This window comes from Limanda limanda, chromosome 21, assembly GCF_963576545.1.
Source record: "Limanda limanda chromosome 21, fLimLim1.1, whole genome shotgun sequence".
NCBI lineage: Eukaryota > Metazoa > Chordata > Actinopteri > Pleuronectiformes > Pleuronectidae > Limanda > Limanda limanda.
The window spans coordinates 10,636,240-10,654,056 of record NC_083656.1 but is presented as its reverse complement, the minus strand read 5'-3'; the positions used below and the strand labels follow the sequence as shown (position 1 = coordinate 10,654,056).

Genomic DNA, 17,817 nt, shown 5'->3' with positions numbered 1-17,817 from the left:
AATGTGACAGAGGGGCCGGGCCAGGAACAGATGGATGGAGTGTTTTTGTGAACTAATATAAATGACATGGAAAAATCTTTACATGAAAGGATTTGGCCTTTAACAAGTAGCAAAGCACTTATTTGCAAGGCCATCTAACAAAAACCCACCTTCAGAGAAAGGCGTGCTAGCCTTTGCTATTTAGAATGCCCCCCAAAAAACATGCCTTGGTAGATGACTCTTTAATCGCAGTTTGTCTGTGAAATTTTTTTTTGCTGAGTCTGTAAATTAGTCGCCGACCTCTGAGCTGCAGCCACCCGTTCTTGCGTTGACTGCTTGCTAGCGTAGTTAGCATGCTTCGTAGCAAAGTGACGGCTGATTTTGTACTCCGTGAAAACTGCTATAGTTTCTCGGCACATCAGGCATACAGCCTTCGATTGGACTTCAGTGAAATAGTATTTTGTTGTCGACTCCGTGTTAAACACTCGGCACTCATTGTCCACTTTTCGTTTCCTTGATCCCCTCATTTTACAGAAGGGCTCACAGGGCAAAGGGAGAAAGTGAAGGGAGATCATGTGCCCTTTCAAGCCCTATACACCACACTCCCGGGCAAATTTAATTTAGCTGACGCTTTTATCCAAAGCGACTTACAATAAGTGCATTCAACCCCGAGGGTTCAAACCCAGGACAAGAATCCAGAAAGTACGATTTCTTCAAAAATAAAGCAAAACTACAAAGTTCTATAGGTACGTGCCATTTTAGTGCTACAAAATTGTTAGTTTAAAAAAAAAAAAAAAAAAAGTTGATACAGATAAAGATCCTGGATCACAAATCACCCAATAGACCAGGGGTGGGCAAACTTTTTGACTCGCGGGCCACAATGGGTTCCAAAATGTGACAGAGGGGCCGGGCCAGGAACAGATGGATGGAGTGTTTTTGTGAACTAATATAAATGACATGGAAAAATCTTTACATGAAAGGATTTGGCCTTTACCAAGTTGCAAAGCACTTATTTGCAAGGCCATTTAACAAAAACCCGCCTTCAGAGAAAGGCGTGCTAGCCTTTGCTATTTAGAATGCCCCCCAAAAAACATGCCTTGGTAGATGACTCTTTAATCGCAGTTTGTCTGTGAAATTTTTTTTTGCTGAGTCTGTAAATTAGTCGCCAACCTCTGAGCTGCAGCCACCCGTTCTTGCGTTGACTGCTTGCTAGCGTAGTTAGCATGCTTCGTAGCAAAGTGACGGCTGATGTTGTACTCCGTGAAAACTGCGATAGTTTCTCGGCACATCAGGCATACAGCCTTCGATTGGACTTCAGTGAAAAAGTATTTTGTTGTCGACTCCGTGTTAAACACTCGGCACTCATTGTCCACTTTTCGTTTCCTTGATCCCCTCATTTTACAGAAGGGCTCACAGGGCAAAGGGAGAAAGTGAAGGGAGATCATGTGCCCTTTCAAGCCCTATACACCACACTCCCGGGCAAATTTAATTTAGCTGACGCTTTTATCCAAAGCGACTTACAATAAGTGCATTCAACCCCGAGGGTTCAAACCCAGGACAACAAGAATCCAGAAAGTACGATTTCTTCAAAAATAAAGCAAAACTACAAAGTTCTATAGGTACGTGCCATTTTAGTGCTACAAAATTGTTAGTTTAAAAAAATAAATAAAAAAATAAAAAAATAATTTAAATTTTTTTTTTTTTTTTAATTATTTGAACAAGTTCGGCGGGCCGGATTAAAAAGCCCAACGGGCCGTATACGGCCCGCGGGCCGTACTTTGCCCATGTCTGCAATAGACTGTCATCAGGGAACAGGAGTTAATCCAAAGGAGTGGACGAGAGGGAAGAAAACAGAAGTAATGAATTAGTCTGTTCACACTCACACACACTTAAACATATACATATATGATCTCATATATACATATACATATATTAAAAGCACTTGAGAAGGAAGAAAAAAAAGTAAAAATAATTATAATTATAATAATTATAACAACATCAACAACAACAACAACTATAACAATAATAATTTAGGCTAAGGTTCCTAAATTAAATTAAAAATTAAAAAATTAAATTAAAAACAAAAAAAAGATTTATTAAACTTAAATTTCTAGGACTGCAAAGCAGCACTGAGCGGCCCGTACACATGCATTTTGAAGCGTTTTGCCTGAAAAAAATAAATAATGACTGAGGAAATATTGACACATAGAGCTGTTCAGGCTTGGACTCTGATCATGAGACAGAAGTTTGGCTACAGGCTTGCGTAGGTCAGTCACCTGTGAAGACCAGCATCATTTACGCCTGAACCAGCGCGGAGAAATGCGCTCCATGGGCCGCAGGGATGAGCCAGCCCCACGCCACTACGCTGCCATGGGTGGAACCAGGACACCAGTGGACACAGGAGCTGGGTCCGAACTCATTGGTTAGTTTGGCAGGCTGTCGTGTTGGCAGGACTTCAACCACCTATTCATTGCACAATATCTAATAATATGTAAATTTAAAAACAAAAATGAACTATAACCATTTCAAATTAAATATATATATAAAAAAAATAAAAAAATAAATAAAATTACATTTTATTTTTTTTTTAAACTGCTTGCACACATCCTGCAGAAGCCCATTGCGCACATCCTGCACAGAAACCTACTGCGCAGGAATTGCCTGAGAAACGAGAATGCATAACACATCAGTATCATTACTTAGGTTTCCATGGCTGTGACCAAGCAGCTGCACTCCAGCTGTTGTCCTGAATGAGCTTTGCTAATGAAAGAATACCGCATAGTCACATGCAGTATGCGTTGAGAGCACAGCATCCTGGTTTAAATGTTACTATCAACATATCTCCTTTGGTACTCTGTGTGCAACAAGCATACTGCGTCATTAAAAAAAATTAATTACACATGCAGCGTAATTAATTTTGTATTATTATAATTTTGTACTAACAGGAGAAAACTTACATCAAAGTCATATGGATGATGGGTACCCAGTTGTAGCGATGGCGGATACTTGTGTATTCAAAACAAATGAGATGTTAAAAGACCTACCTCGAACATAAGTAACCGTCAAGTAGATAAACTACAGGTCTATTAGAAGAATTTAGACAAGCCATTAATATTAGAAGAAGAAAATTTCCTTCTCAAACTTCTCTGTTTACACCTTAATCATAATATAGCTTAAAAACCCAAGGCAAATAATTAAATCATTTCAACATGTATCAGTAGACATTCAATTATCTGAAATAGTTTTAATAAAACATGCACTTGTCAAAGTGTAGGTGTGCTATGTCTTGAAAAACAGCTTTGGATTCCTATCACTTGTGCACATGTACCAACTTTCTGGAGGCCAAGAATGAATTACGAAATGTGAGAATGGATTTTAAAAAAAGAACTGTACTTGTGTAACAGTGTATTGTATATAGGTGCATCATTGTCAGCTGTATAGCCAGTTACAGTTTTTATGTGCAATATTGAATTAGCTTGGACCCCTAAAGAATGTTTGTATTAAACTATGAAATGGTCTCAATCTCCTTATTCGCCTTCCTTCAATGTTTCCCTCTCTCCCTCTCCCTCTCTCAGCAGCAAAATGACAGGCTGGAGGCGGGATCACATCAGATACCATGCAGCGAATCCAGCCAGAGCAGCAATCCAAGTCGCAAACACAACCTGTCCCGTTGGGTGTCGGAGGTCGGCCATGGTGAGTGTACTGGCACATGCCGTTCCACTCGACGCCGCTGGATGCACAAAAAGAGAAAAACAAACCTTGACAACAACAACCTCACCACAGTTCCTCATAGCAGCATGATGCATACAAAGAGAACTATAAAAACCTACTCATTTTGGCAGCATAGTAGGGACATTTGCTGATGTCACCATCCGTGGCTCAGTGGACAGGCAAGCCAGCATCTAAAACATCCTCCTGGATGGGCTCCCTGTGTGAACAGACACGCTGCGGTGACAGACTGTGATTAGAGTCAATGATGAATCAAAAAAAGATTTAATTATCAGGTGCACAATTCAGAAAGCACCCATAGTAGAGGAGGAGAAGAAAGAACAATATAGAGGTAAGAATCACCCCGATTGTGGACATCATTAATGTTTATTTTTTTCGACATGACATGATATGCTATCAGTACAGCTGATTTCAGACTCTTTATATTTTTTGTTATATATTTTTATTGTTTTTTTTATAGCTTACAATTTTGTCTGCCTGTGTGTGCATCTGTGTACAGTCCAAAAGTTATTGTGGATGCATGACAGTTTGCGTGTGTATGTTGGGGGGCGCCAATTTGAAATCTCGCCTAGGGTGCCAACATTGCCAGGGCCGGCCCTGTCGGGGGGCACCGTTGAGCCATTTTGCCACTCTCATTGAAAATTCCTCCAGAATACGTAAATTTTCACCACTTTCTAATTTTCTGCAAATTTTGGTAAGAATTTGAACATGTGAAAGCCCTCACAAAGCCAATTCATATGCCTGAATAATAATAATCCCTACAGTTTCAATAGGGCCTCACTGTCTGTCAGTGCCTCTCAGTGCTCGGGCCCTACTAATAATAATGATAATGATTATCCTTATGAAACTATCTCTGAATGTTAAAAAAAAAATTCCTGGATCCATTCCAAAATCTAACTGTGTCTTCCTGGACCGGAACCCCATCCTTTGTCAAAATTCCATGGTGATCCGTCCAGTGTTTTTTGTGCAATGCTGCTGACATATAAACAAACAAAAAACCACATGGAGGTGAAAACATCACCTCCTTAGAGGAGGTAACCATGGTCCAGACTCCAGCATAGTAGGTGGCAGCGATGAAACAAGTTGAAAAGTAATATACGATTTTTTCCAGATTTTTAGAAGTTTTTTTAAAGTATAGTATGAAGTAAAAACAGGTTGACAGTCTAAATGTAATTTTCTAAGGCTGTCCCATCTGTCGTTGGCCATAGCAATAAAGACCTTTCAAGTGTCCCTTGGGCTGAGAGCTTTGGATTCTGTTGATTATCCAAGTCGTCGATCAAGGAGGTAGCCATTTGAATTGAGTCAATTGAATCCTCTCCACCATATGTAAATCAGCTCATGCCAGTCCACCGCTGCCAGATCTGTTTCCATTTTTTAAGGGTCAAAACTGGGGCGAGTGGGGCCAAGACTCATGCGACCTTGACTCTGATACTGGGCCAAGTCATACCCATACCCAGTCTGTTAGACTTTTTTCTGCAAAGTCAGAGATGTGAAAACTGATGCACAGCAGAGTCAGTTTTTGTCATCTTGCAGAAAGGCTTGCTCAGAAATTATTTCTTCCTTGGCCACTGGAGCACATCTCGTTCTCTAAAGCTGTTAAAACGCACAGACAGTAAACCATCTGAAATTCTTAAAATACTTCCTTGCAGCTCCCCGCTCTCTGTGCTCTAAGGTTGGGGGGTATTGTGGGTAGACAAAGACAAATCTGTGAGTCCTGGCTGCTGTCCTGGCTCGCTGAGCTGAGGGTCAAAGAGGGAGTGGTGTTGGAGGTTATTTTGGGAGTAGATATCAGCAAGCATCCCCTCCTGTAGAGTGACATGGCAAGTGTTCACTACACACACACACACACACACACACACACACACACACTTTTGCCCCTTCTGGCCCTTCCGAGTGCCCACCCTCCGACCCAGCATTCCAGGTGAAAGCCAGCCACCCCCCTGCGTCTGCTCATGGGTGGAGTGATTCTCCTTGGTCACAGAGAGACAGAAGCCTAACTCATTGATACTCGCAGACTTTGAGGAACAGAAGAAGGGTAGAGCGACACACACACCCTCATACACACAGCGGGCTGTGAGCTGGGATGGTGGCGGAGGAGATTGTGGTCTCCCTCTCAGGAGGAGCTCCGTGGGGCTTCAGGCTGCAGGGAGGAGTGGAGCAGCAAAACCCTCTACATGTGGCCAAGGTATAGTGAAGCCCGTGTGTGTGCATGTGCGTGAGAATATGTGCGTGCATACAGTATGTTGCAGAGAGGACTTACTGCCAAGGTGGTAACATGAGTAGGTTTAACAGAGATTGCAGCTGTTAATTGAGGCCTTGATGGTCTGACTTGTGGTTTGCTGTCTGTAATCCGAGCTAGAAATGTTTTCATTTATTTATTTAGTAGACATAAAGAAGGCATGTCTGGTTTTGTTATCTTGTATGTTTGTGAGTATATATTATTGTATTAGTAATTTATTGATTGTTCTCTATTAGTTTTAGAAAGGGGTGAGCACCACTAAACTGCAGAGGGATTGGTTTGATAGGCAAAGTCGTTTATAGGATTTTTATCTGGACGTGTTTTCACAGTAAACATCTGTCTTTAAATGTCACTTTTCTGCTTGAGAAGCTTTGACAATCTCACCATAGTTTCATGTAGTAGTACGTCAAGGAGTTGAATTTCTTTATCCTCAATTGTCCATATTCTCAATTCAATATTACAGTTCCTTGTTATGTTTGAGTCTGGTTTGTGGGTCAGTGAACAGTGTGAACACATGTTTGGTGTTTGATTGTGTCTTAGGTTTCATTACTGTGTCCTGACGGAGATCATATGTGGCCAATATAAGGTGTTCAAGTACTTTAAAGCACAATACTTTTGAGATCACACCTGTACATTCTTTATTACACTGATATTGTGTTTGCATGACCCAATCTACTGTAAACACATACAACCAGTAACAGACTTGTTGAAGATTTGTCATCATCACATATTTCTTAAACAAAATAAGCCACCTTTAAGACCCCGGATTATTCTTTTCTTTTCCCAGTTTGGCTTTTTCAAAATCTTCTCGTGTCTGTGTTTATATTTGTTGACAGATCAGAATGTTGCCTCTAATAAGAAAAGCTATTCTGGAGAGGAGGAATGTGACCTCGCTCACACTGACGTTAAAAGTTGGCCGGTCACTCACAAGCTGTCATAACGTCTGATTCATGATGGAGGTGTGGGGGGGCTCAGACAAAGACAAAGAGATCTTTCTTTATTTATGATTTTCAACCAGATAAGGTTATCGTTAAGGACAATTTGAACATATTGTGAGGACAATTTTGGGCCTAGACCTTATGGAGTGAGGACTTCTGGCCCGTCCTCACTTTCAATGGGCTGTTCGAGGGTTATGGTTAAGAGTATAGGTTTTTTTGTTAGCATTTGAATCAGGTGGAAGTCGGGTAGTTAGTTGTGATGGATATGGTTTGGTCAAGCGGCTGGGTAATGCTTTATGCTAATGAGTGCCGAAGATATATTGTGTGTCTGTGTGTGTGTGTGTGTGTGTGTGTGTGTGTGTGTGTGTGTGTGTCCGTGCGTGCGTGCGTGCGCGTGTGAGTGTGTGTGTGTGTGTGTGTGTGTGTGTATGTGGTTGGACATACCTCAGATAAGCCTGGTTGGGAATTGAGGATCAGAATAGCTCATTTTAAGAGGAGCTGGAAGCCAAGCATGGAAAAAAGCCTCTTGATACACACACACACACACACACACAAACAGACACACACACATTTATTTCGCTGTCCCCTATAAATCTGTTTATATTCTGTCAGTTTCAAAATCCCACCGGTTCCTGTCCTTCTTCATCCGTCCAGGAATGTGGTTGATATTTCCTGCGAGGGGTTTTTATTTTGGGTGTGTGAGGAACATATGGTGAATGACATTGATGCCCCTTGGACCAGACTGGTGATGCAGCTGTTCAAACCTCCCCTTTCATTATGTCTTCTTGTGCCGCACAAGTGTATGTGTACGTGTGTGTGCGTTCGCCTGAGTGGGAGAGAAGCTTGTCCTTGCGTGTGTTGGAGCAGGATTATTGGGTCAAGAGACACTGATAAAGGGAAACTCAGTGTCCTCTTTAGAGTCCAAGTAGGTGCTGGAACACACTCAACATTTCTACCGTCAGCTAGGATAAGGTGCTCGTATGTGTTAGGAGACGGAGGGGTGGTTCTTATCTTCTTCTTTTAGAGGAAGCTGAAGTTTGATGGACAAGAATACTCGCCTTCCCATCTACCACCCACCCCCCCACAGACCGATTTCTTATTAAAGGATCCTATGACATCATCTCTCAGCGACCTCCAGCAACAGCTGCATGACTTCATGACTTATTCTGATACAGGAACAGTTGCCAGTAGACGAGAGATGCCTGAGCACTGTTCTACAAGTCGCAGAACTTTATCGGCCTTTTAGCAAATACATGCTCTCACTGACTAACAGCATACTTATAAACAGTGCCATACATATTCAAGATTGAAGCTCTTCATTGTTTGTTGTGTTTATTGATGTATTATGACGTGTCATCCTCAAAATAATAGTGTTTTTTTATATCGATTTATAATGGAAATATACAAATTCAAAAATATGCTATATAAACCAGTTTAAAACCCATGAAAACTTGGTCACAACCATAGACTATATATATAGGTCACAACTAAAGTATTTCACCACTATGTTAAATATGGATTTTATTCATTGTTCAGAACTTTGATAAACTCATGACTTTGTGGGTGTAGTTTGATCAGATCTAATTGATAATGGTCTTTATGGCTGCCCAGATGTGCAGGGCATCACTTTTTTCCTACTAAGCCCAGACTATTTCAAACCAGTGAGAAGGGAAAAAAAACATCTCATGTAAAATAAAGAAAAACGCTCAAACATGTTCAGAAAATAGAGTTTCATGCAGGACCCCATCATTCCAAGTGAGAATCCGATTGAAAGAATGTGTTTTCATGGCCTTTCAAGCCAACATTAAATGTGATGCCGCAAATTAAAAATGAATGCAAATGGGCAACATCAGATCCTTTATGAGACACAGCACTGTTTTGGGATCAGATAAAAGGAGAGATATCGCTTCCACTGACGTATCGTCTAATTGAGGCCTATTTTTAGATTTAACAGGCTGAGAACTGCTGGACTTGTTGTTTGCCACTGATGGAAAATGTTTTTGATTGTATAACTGTGTGGCTTCAGTCCATTCATTCCCTGGTTGGATAACATGTTGTGGGATAAATTACAATTCATATTCTAAAGATTCGGGTTTCAAACTTTAAAGCTTTGGTGAAAGCTTGACTTGCGCTCAAGAAGGGCGTTGTCATATGAGGTCACAGGCCCAGAAGGTTGAGGACCCTTGGTCTGAAATTGAATAATGATTAATATGTTTCCTTCTTTGCCCTTTGCAGGTACGCAGACGCAGCAAAGCCTGCAGAGCTGGACTGAAAGAGCAGGATGAGCTGGTTGCCATTGACGACCATGTGTGTGCAGAGCTCAGTCATGCCCAGGCGATGAGCATCATAGATTCACAGAGCGCTACACTCAGCCTGAGGGTGAAAAGGTCAGAGCACGGACTCACACAGACAAACTGTACAGCACGCACCATGTTATATGACGCCATGTCAGACAAACTGATGCATGTGTATGTGTGTATGTTTCCAGGGCCCCCTCTGGATTCCACTCCTCATCCTACTCTGGTCACTCCGCACCCCCCCGCTCCTCCGTGAGGGTCCTGTCTCCCCCTGTGCCCTCCTTGTCCTCCCAGCGTCCCTCAGTCCTCTCGCCCATCGGGATACCCAAGGGCATCACTTCCCCTCCAGACAGTGAGGCCTACTATGGAGAGACAGACAGCGACGCAGACACTCAGGCCCTCACTCACCGCCGCCAACGCCGCACGCCTCCTCATGCACGCTCACCTGCACGCTATGACAACCAAGAAGAGGAGGAGACCTCGGAGATGAGCGGGTAAGAAGCCCTTGCTCACTTTTTGTTTTTCTACATTCATTCTCATTCTGGAGTTTTTGTCCACATTCAATAGGCAAATATAAACAAATCAAGAAAGTTAAAAGATGATAATTAAAAAAAGTATTTAAATTCATTTTGTTTGAATTCAACAACAAGCCCTATCAAAAATAATTGTATCTGTGAAATCATCCAGTACAGAATATATCAATTTAATTTATATGGACAGAAAACCGAAATATAAAGTTTATTTTCCCAGTGATGATGAATAAAAAAGATAATATATTGTCCGTATGAGGCCCTTGGAACTAACTTGGCGACTCTTCTTATTCTCTTTGGACCAAGCAAATAAGAAAAATGACTTCTGATACACAGGAGGTTTGGGATTTATTTGTCAATTATATAAATTGTTGCTACTTTGCAAAAAAAAACATAGAGCAAGTTTCAGGTCAGATTTTAATCCAGAATGCACATTTAACTTGTATATGGTCCACAATCCACCATGACGAACATGAATGTAAAAAATAATTATCTTTGCCGCATTCTCTTATTATTCAAAGGTATGAGAGTGCCACGGATGCGGGGGGTTCCCTGCAGGTGCCATGGGATAGTCAGTGTCTGGTTGGCGTCCCCCGCAGAGAGCTGATCTACCAGCCCCTCCAGACAGAGTGGACCGCTCCGGCACACAACCCACACACCCTGACCCCTCGTACACTCGTCCCGACCCCCGATCAGGGGCTGGTGGAAGCGGAGGGTGAGGGTGACAGTGGCTTCCAGGAGGCAGGGGGCTGCATCGGGCCCAGCTGCGTGCCCCTGGTGTCACCTGAGCGGGCGAAAGAGGCTCTGATGTTGGGCTCCAGCAAACAGCTGGTGCCCATGGTGGGGATGCACACCCCCATCAGTGATGAGCTCTCCACCACCTACATGGACAAAGCACGGCAAGCCAGTGAGTATGTCTCAATAATAACAAGGAAAAAATAAACAGTTAGATTCAAGATTCAAGAGTTTATTGTCATATACACAACGATTACATTAAGCAGTTGGTTCCAATGAAATGCTTGGGTCACAGGGTCTTATGGCAATGCTCAGAATATTAAAAGCAGAAAAAAAATATAACAAAAAAATGAAATAGAAAATAAAAATGTAAATAAAAATAAAATATACATATTTGAATTGCATGCATACTATCACACACGTGATACATTTTAAGGTAATTAAAGTTATGAAATAAGTAAAAAGATTATGTAAAAAAACAAAAACAAAACAAACACACATCATGTAACAGCAGAACGTGATGAAAACAATTTAATCCTGCTTGAAGGCTGGGTTTCCATAGCTACCAAGCTACCATGATCTTTTGTGAGATAATTATACCCAAAAATAATGAATAATTGATGTTCTAAAAATAATTATAGTCAATTACACCATACCATGGGTGTTTGTCAATCCCAACCATCACTTCACTAAATAGACCTAGACGTGTGTTTGCTCATGGGTTTGACGATGTGAAAAACAGCTGCACAGAAAACCTCAGTAGTTTCCCACGACAACGCAGCTATTTCTTCTTCACAGTTGTGTTTTGCTTTTTAATTTAAATTCCATTGATTCCCCAAGTGTCCCCACTTAGTTCAACTAATGTCTTTAGCTAGATCCCCCTCTAGTGGCTCTTTCCTGTAACTGGAATACCCCCTTACATTTACTAGGTGAGATATACCAGATACCTCCACACACACACGCTGTCCCTTGAAGCAGAAGTCTATTTCCCGTGTCAGTATTCTGAGTATTTGCCTCAGCGGCTGTATTTATAGACACTGGAGCTTCTGATTGACAGTCTGGACACACACTGACCTCGGCCTATGGGCCACAGGGCTGAATATGTCGTGTGTTAGCATCTTACTGTTTTTCAGCTTCTTTAATGTTAAGATTTAATGCTCTTATCTCTCTTACCTCAATACAAAGTGAATATTTTTGAGTTTGGGGCAAACACAACAGTAATTTTGAAGTCTTACCCTGTGGGATCAGAAAGTTGTGCTGGACAAATGTAATCATTTCTGATTATTTAAATAAATAAATAAAAATGAATAAATTCCTTCTTCTGAAAACTTAAACAAAGGATTGTGAGATGTGTTTGAAGGGTCATGAAGGAATTACTGGGACAGAAATACTAAAACTATCCATAAAAGTAAGTTTATCCAAAGTCATGTTCTGATCTGCGTTTATTTATGTGTTTGTTAGTTAAAAGGATTACGCAAAAACTAGAGGATGGATCATCCTGAAACTTGGAAGGATGCAGTTTAAATCAGGGAAGAACCCATTACATGTCGTAGTTTATCCAGGAATCTTTCTTTAAGATAATTTGAGATAATATTCAAAATTTTCCCTTGGTGGAGTTATCTGCTCTATTAATGCCATATGCCCCTCAGATGCTATTATTGTAATAAGTGTGAGAATACACGCTGGAGATTTTAGCATTTGAACATAAAGATTGAAAATTAGGAAAAACATGTGGCCTGGCTTTGCCCCAAAGGTAACAATTCCATGTACCAGCACCTTCTAAGCTCAATAATAACCATATTATAACTAAAAATATGCAAAGTAAAAACACCTATTTGTTCGGTGTTATGGGCCGGGCAATATTTTTCAAAACAATTTATAAAAGTGAAATCAACCGTCTCTTCTAAAAATGTTGACCCAAATATTTAAACACTAAAGTTTGATTGACCTCATCTCAACAAGGTAATAGGGATCACAGCTGATGGCAGCGAATAACTATGCACTGACTGAGTTGTGACTTCATATGAGTGATTGTGCTGGAATGAGTGATCTGTCCTCTGCTACGAGAAGCCAAAGGGCTAAACGACTCGCGTTGGGGGTTTTACTATAGGATGAATGACCGAGGCGCCCCGGGATCTGCCCTTTCTCACATTACAAACACACATTGCCTTCGGCTTTGGATCTGAGATTGTAAGCTCTGCTGTTGTGGACTTGTGTGTCTGTGTGTGCAGTGGTTGTTGGGTCAGCAGCAGGGAACGGGACATTGGCAAAGGGTTAGGACCACACTTCCTTATTGTCTATAATTGGCTTTATGAACTCATACACACAGATACAAACAAACATATGCGCACACACTCAATGACAGTGCTGTGAAGATATTCGCTGGTGACGGGGGTCTTCCTGTCCTTGTGTGTGTGTGTCTGTGTGTTTGTGTAGGGGCCAGAGAGTGGACAGGTGTTTGATGCCTGTCAGACAGACAGGAATAGTGGGTTGACATCATGTGTTGGTTTGGGTTGCTGGACAGAAACAAAGGTCTTTACAAGGGCTGTGCCCCAAGAGAAGAGGTGGGTGACGAGGAGCGGACGTTTTTCCGCGCTCAGAGCAGAAGTGGACGCTAACGAGGGTGTGTGTCTGTGCGTGTGTGTGTCTGCGTGTGTGTGGGAGGGTGTGAGAAAAACACTTGTGAGATGAGGGACTTCACAGCTCTGTCAGGTTCAGACGTGCGTGGACACACGGTCCCACACACTGTGTACGCAGGTAAGATTTACACACAGCTCACAAGCTCTGGTGTCTTCTTCAGATTTAGAGGAATCAGTCAATCAATTTCTATGCAGTTAATGTTTTTTGTCATTGTTGTACTCGCTGGACATAACAAACGATCCTTTTGTTGAACTGATTTAGACGTGAGGAGACTCACCTGTGATTCAGCATGTCATTTTGTGTTTTTATGCTTTAAAGAGGAATTGCATACATGGGCAATTGTGTCTGTGTGGTTGTGTTTCTTGGTCAGACACATGATGCTAAATGATGGGTTACAAAATATTCATAGTTATTTTTACCTATATGGCTCCAGTGGTGATGTTAGTCGTCGCTTCGGTTCAGACTGAAATATCTCAACAGCTATAGGATGGATTAGGTTAAAACTTTGTACAGACATTCGTACACCCCAGAGGATAAGTCCTAATGATGTTGGTGATCCCCCCTGACTTTTCCTCCACTGCTACTAAGAGGCTGACCTTTGTCGTTTTTGTGTTGACATGACAGCTATTGGATGGATCTCCCCAAAAAGATTTGGTGCAGACATCAATGTCCCCCTCAGGATGAATTGTAATAACTTTGGCGATCCCTTTAATCTAACCAACAAAACTGGAGCCATTCTTACCAGGCTCAACTGTGTTTGGTGCTAAAGGTGTATCAGTATTTAGGCACCGATAATACTAGCATGGTAATTTTTCTCCTTTTAGTTGTCTTACATTGACTCTAGCGGTATAAATTGATGGAAATAGAAATCGCTGAATATCGCTACAAAAGTAGGCAGTTTGATGTTGGGATGATTACTTTTAAAACAATAAGGTTGTTTTTGCCTTGTTCGTTTGTTTGCTTGTCGGTTACCAGGATTACGCAAAAACTACCCAACGGATTACAAACAAACTTGGTGGGGGGGGTACTGTATGAGTCAGGAAAGAACCCATTGAAATTTGGTGACGCTTTAAATCAGGGGGTGGATCCAGGATATCGTTTTTAATTTCTTTAACGTTGTGTGATAGGGAAATTTTCTGCATTTTTGTTTATTTGTCAGAGAATAATTTATGGATTTTGATGGGGAAAAAAAATCAACCAGGAATATTCAGGGGACTGATATTTAAGGGGACTTGGGCCTCTATTGAGTACTGTTGTAGTTTATTATGCCGTGGTTGGCATGAGAGCATCAGACTACAATTATTGAGTGATGATATTCATGCGAGGTGAGCCAAAATACCAAAAAGACACAAATAGCCTTGGACTAAGCGGACACACACACACACACAAACACAGACAGGCATTGCCGGTGACAGCAGGAATTCTTTGTTCTAAATCCACAACACACACTCCTGTCTATCAGAGGTAATCCTCATTGCAGCTCCTCACTGGGATGATCCTGTACAAGTCAGCACCGGTGACCACATTGCTTCGTTTCCAGTCCTTTTCGCCTGTGCCCTATTATGCATTCATAAAAACAAAATCCCATTACTGCTTTTGTCCTTTATCAGTTCTCTCTTTCAACACATTCACCTTCTCTGTCTCCCCTCTTCCTGTCTTTCAGAGCTGCAGCGCGGGGAGAGTGTGGTGGAGAAGCAAGTGAAAGAAGCTCGTACCAAATGCCGCTCTATCGCCTCTTTGCTGACTGATGCTCCCAACCCCAACTCAAAAGGGGTTCTTATGTTCAAGAAGCGCCGACAGAGGGCAAAGAAGTACACGCTGACCTGCTTTGGCAAAGCTGAGGGAGATAGAGGAGAGGACACCGAGGGAGAGACAGGAGGGGAGACGGAGGAGGAAGGAGGAAATTCCATCCTAAGTGGCTCGGAAGTGGATGAAGAGGGATTCTCATCATCATTTGACCCCACGTGGGACTCGGGTTATCTGGATCTGCTGGACAGGAGAAGCTCTGCCTGCCCGTCATCCGCACCAACTACTCCAACAACACCAAAAGCCAATCACAGCCTAGGGTTGGACATCTCAGCCTATCAGAGTCCAGGACTTCTGACCCCTGTCAATCAAACCCCAGGGTTGGAGGGCTCAGGGCTGGAGAGCTCACCCTATCAGGGTTCAAGGCTGGAGAGCGGCATCACAAAGCCCTCAACGATCAACCACCCTGCACACATGTCTCCTCCCGCTGTCGCTCACACCAATGGTGTGTCAGTAGCTGTCAGTCGGGCGAGCGTTGTTCTGAGCGCACCCTCTCAGACTCCTCTTCAAAGTCAAAATGGTCCACATGGTTCGACCCCAAACATTAGTCCGAGCTCTGTCACAGACTCAGACCATCACCTGGACAACCTTGGTGCTAATCCAAGCGTTCTGAACCGCACCGCACGACCTTTCACCCCTGGCCCGACCCCTTCTCGTGCATCTGTAACCTCTGTCATGTTTCGCCCTCCCCAGGCCAAACCCATGATGGTGTCCATGGAAACCAAACCTGTGGCGGCCGTCTCCATGGTGACAATACTGCCTACTCGCCATCCATCAGGGCCAGATGCGCGGAGAGCGGTGTCTAGCACCTCTCTGTACATCCCTCCAAGACATAACAACACTCACCCCTCTGTTAACTCCCCTCCCTCAGCTCTCTCGCCTCCCTACTCTCTTTCTTCTGCACCTTTCTCCCCGACTCTAGCAAACACACAAATGTTTTCTCCTCAGCCTGCAGTGCATGCTTCTCCTGCCACCCCTCTGTCTCCACCTGTAGCTCAAGGAAGCCCAGTCGGTCCATCACCTGCTCAAACCTTCTCCCCTCCAGCTCCACTTCTACATCCCTCTACTCCTGCTCAGGCTTACACACCTCCCTCTGCTTGTCTTCCTGCTCTTCCCATCTCCCCACAATATGCCCCTGACCCACCTCAAATGTCCTTCAATGCCCAGAACACCCATCTTCCTGCGCCCACCCAGCCTTACCCATCTCCATCTGTTCACCCTTACCTAAACATGTCAGGTGGAATAACTCCTAACCCCCATGCTGCCATGTCAACTGCATCGCCTCCGCAAGCTCCCGCCTCTGATTCACTTGCAACACGTGAGCAGCGCATCTCTGTCCCTGCCGCTCGCACCGGCATCCTGCATGATGCCCGTCGTCGTAGCAACAACAAGCCGATGTTTTGTGCAGTCCAGAACAAAGATGTTTCTCCCAACCCGGATTTGCTGTCGATGGTCCAGAACATGGATGACCGCTTCGTGAGACCCCCGGCTGCTGAACCTGGAGTTCCACCCAGTGGGGAGACTGGGCACGAGTCGGGGCCTGAGGAGGACTGGCTGAGACTAGGGGCAGAGGCCTGCAACTTCATGCAGGCTCAGCGCGGACCCAGGCCCCCCCCTGTGGCCCCAAAACCACAAGCTCCTCAGATGCCACAGCTGGCAGGGAAGGGAGGGCAGCTGTTTGCCCGCAGACAAAGCAGGATGGATCGATATGTTGTGGATCGGTCTCCCTCTGTGGCTGCAGCACCTTACTCTCCTGCCCAGACAAGGGAGCCCTCACCCACGCCTTCTCTCCCTGCCACCTGGAAGTACTCATCCAGCATCCGTGCTCCACCTCCCATCAGCTACAACCCCCTCCTCTCACCCTCCTGCCCTCTGAAAGTCCAGAAGAAGCCTGAGGTGAAAAAGGCTGGGCCAGCTGCAGGGTCGAAAGGGAAGAAAGCGGGCATCAAGCCTGTGGACATCATGAGCTACCAGCCCTACCAGCTCAACTCCTCCCTGTTCACCTATGGGAATGGGGTTCCCCAGGACACATCAACCTATCAGCAGCAGCGAGGAATGTCAGGTGTTCCTCAGAAAACAGCACGAGTATACGAGGTGAAGCGCTTCTCCACTCCCCCACCGATATCCACAGGGCCTGCCCTCAAAGTTATCGTCCCTCGATCTGCTACGACACTCGGAGAACCACTGTGGCGCTCTGATGTCACGTCTCCACCCACAGTTGGTCCTGCCTCTTACCAACCCTATCAGCCTCAACCCCATCCTTACCAACCTCAGTGGGCCAACGGTCCTCTGTCTCCCCCGCCGCCTCCTGCCCCTACCGCCCCACTTCCTCATCTTCCCACCTTCTCCTCTTCTCCGGCTCCAAACCCGGTTCAGTCCCGCACTTCCTCCCACCTCCAGCCATCCAACGCTGCCCAGGCCGGCAGGGATTTCAAGAGCGCCCCAGATCTTAGTCCCCTGAGTCCGATTGGTGCCTCACAGCCAGCCCTCAGCAGCGCTCTGCCTGCCAGGGTACCGAAGCCCAGGTTCAGCACTTCCAACCTGGGCCTGCAGCCCAGCGTCTGGCGCCCTGGATCCACCATGCACTGACCTGATTCTGGTCTGGACACAAGAAACAGCCAGAAGTGTTTTTAGTAGTGCCATGTTTTTATTCATGGGTTTTATCAGCCACCTTTTAACTCAAGATCTGTTTGGATTGGCAACACATGTAGCACATATTGTCACGGACATTTACTCTTTTAATGAATTTGATCTGGCTCCTTTATCCAATGAATTTCGTTACATTTAAAGGGAACAATGTGTTATGAAAAAGGAAACGTGAGAAAGGTTTTTAAAAAAAAAAAAGGTTAGTAGAGATTGAAAGGCCAGGAAGAGATACTCGAGAGAGAGAGAGAGAGTTTTGTAAATATTGTATTGAATGATTA

General features: G+C 43.9%; 1 protein-coding gene across 1 annotated transcript; it reads left to right on the top strand.

The window, feature by feature from the left end:
- The first annotated feature begins 5,791 nt into the window (after positions 1-5,791).
- Positions 5,792-17,482, top strand: synpo2lb (synaptopodin 2-like b). Its single transcript, XM_061095470.1, has 6 exons — positions 5,792-5,893; positions 9,121-9,272; positions 9,374-9,676; positions 10,234-10,619; positions 14,751-17,263; positions 17,294-17,482. Exons 1-6 carry the CDS (start codon positions 5,792-5,794, stop codon positions 17,480-17,482), a joined length of 3,645 nt encoding a protein of 1,214 aa, XP_060951453.1.
- Positions 17,483-17,817: the final 335 nt, after the last annotated feature.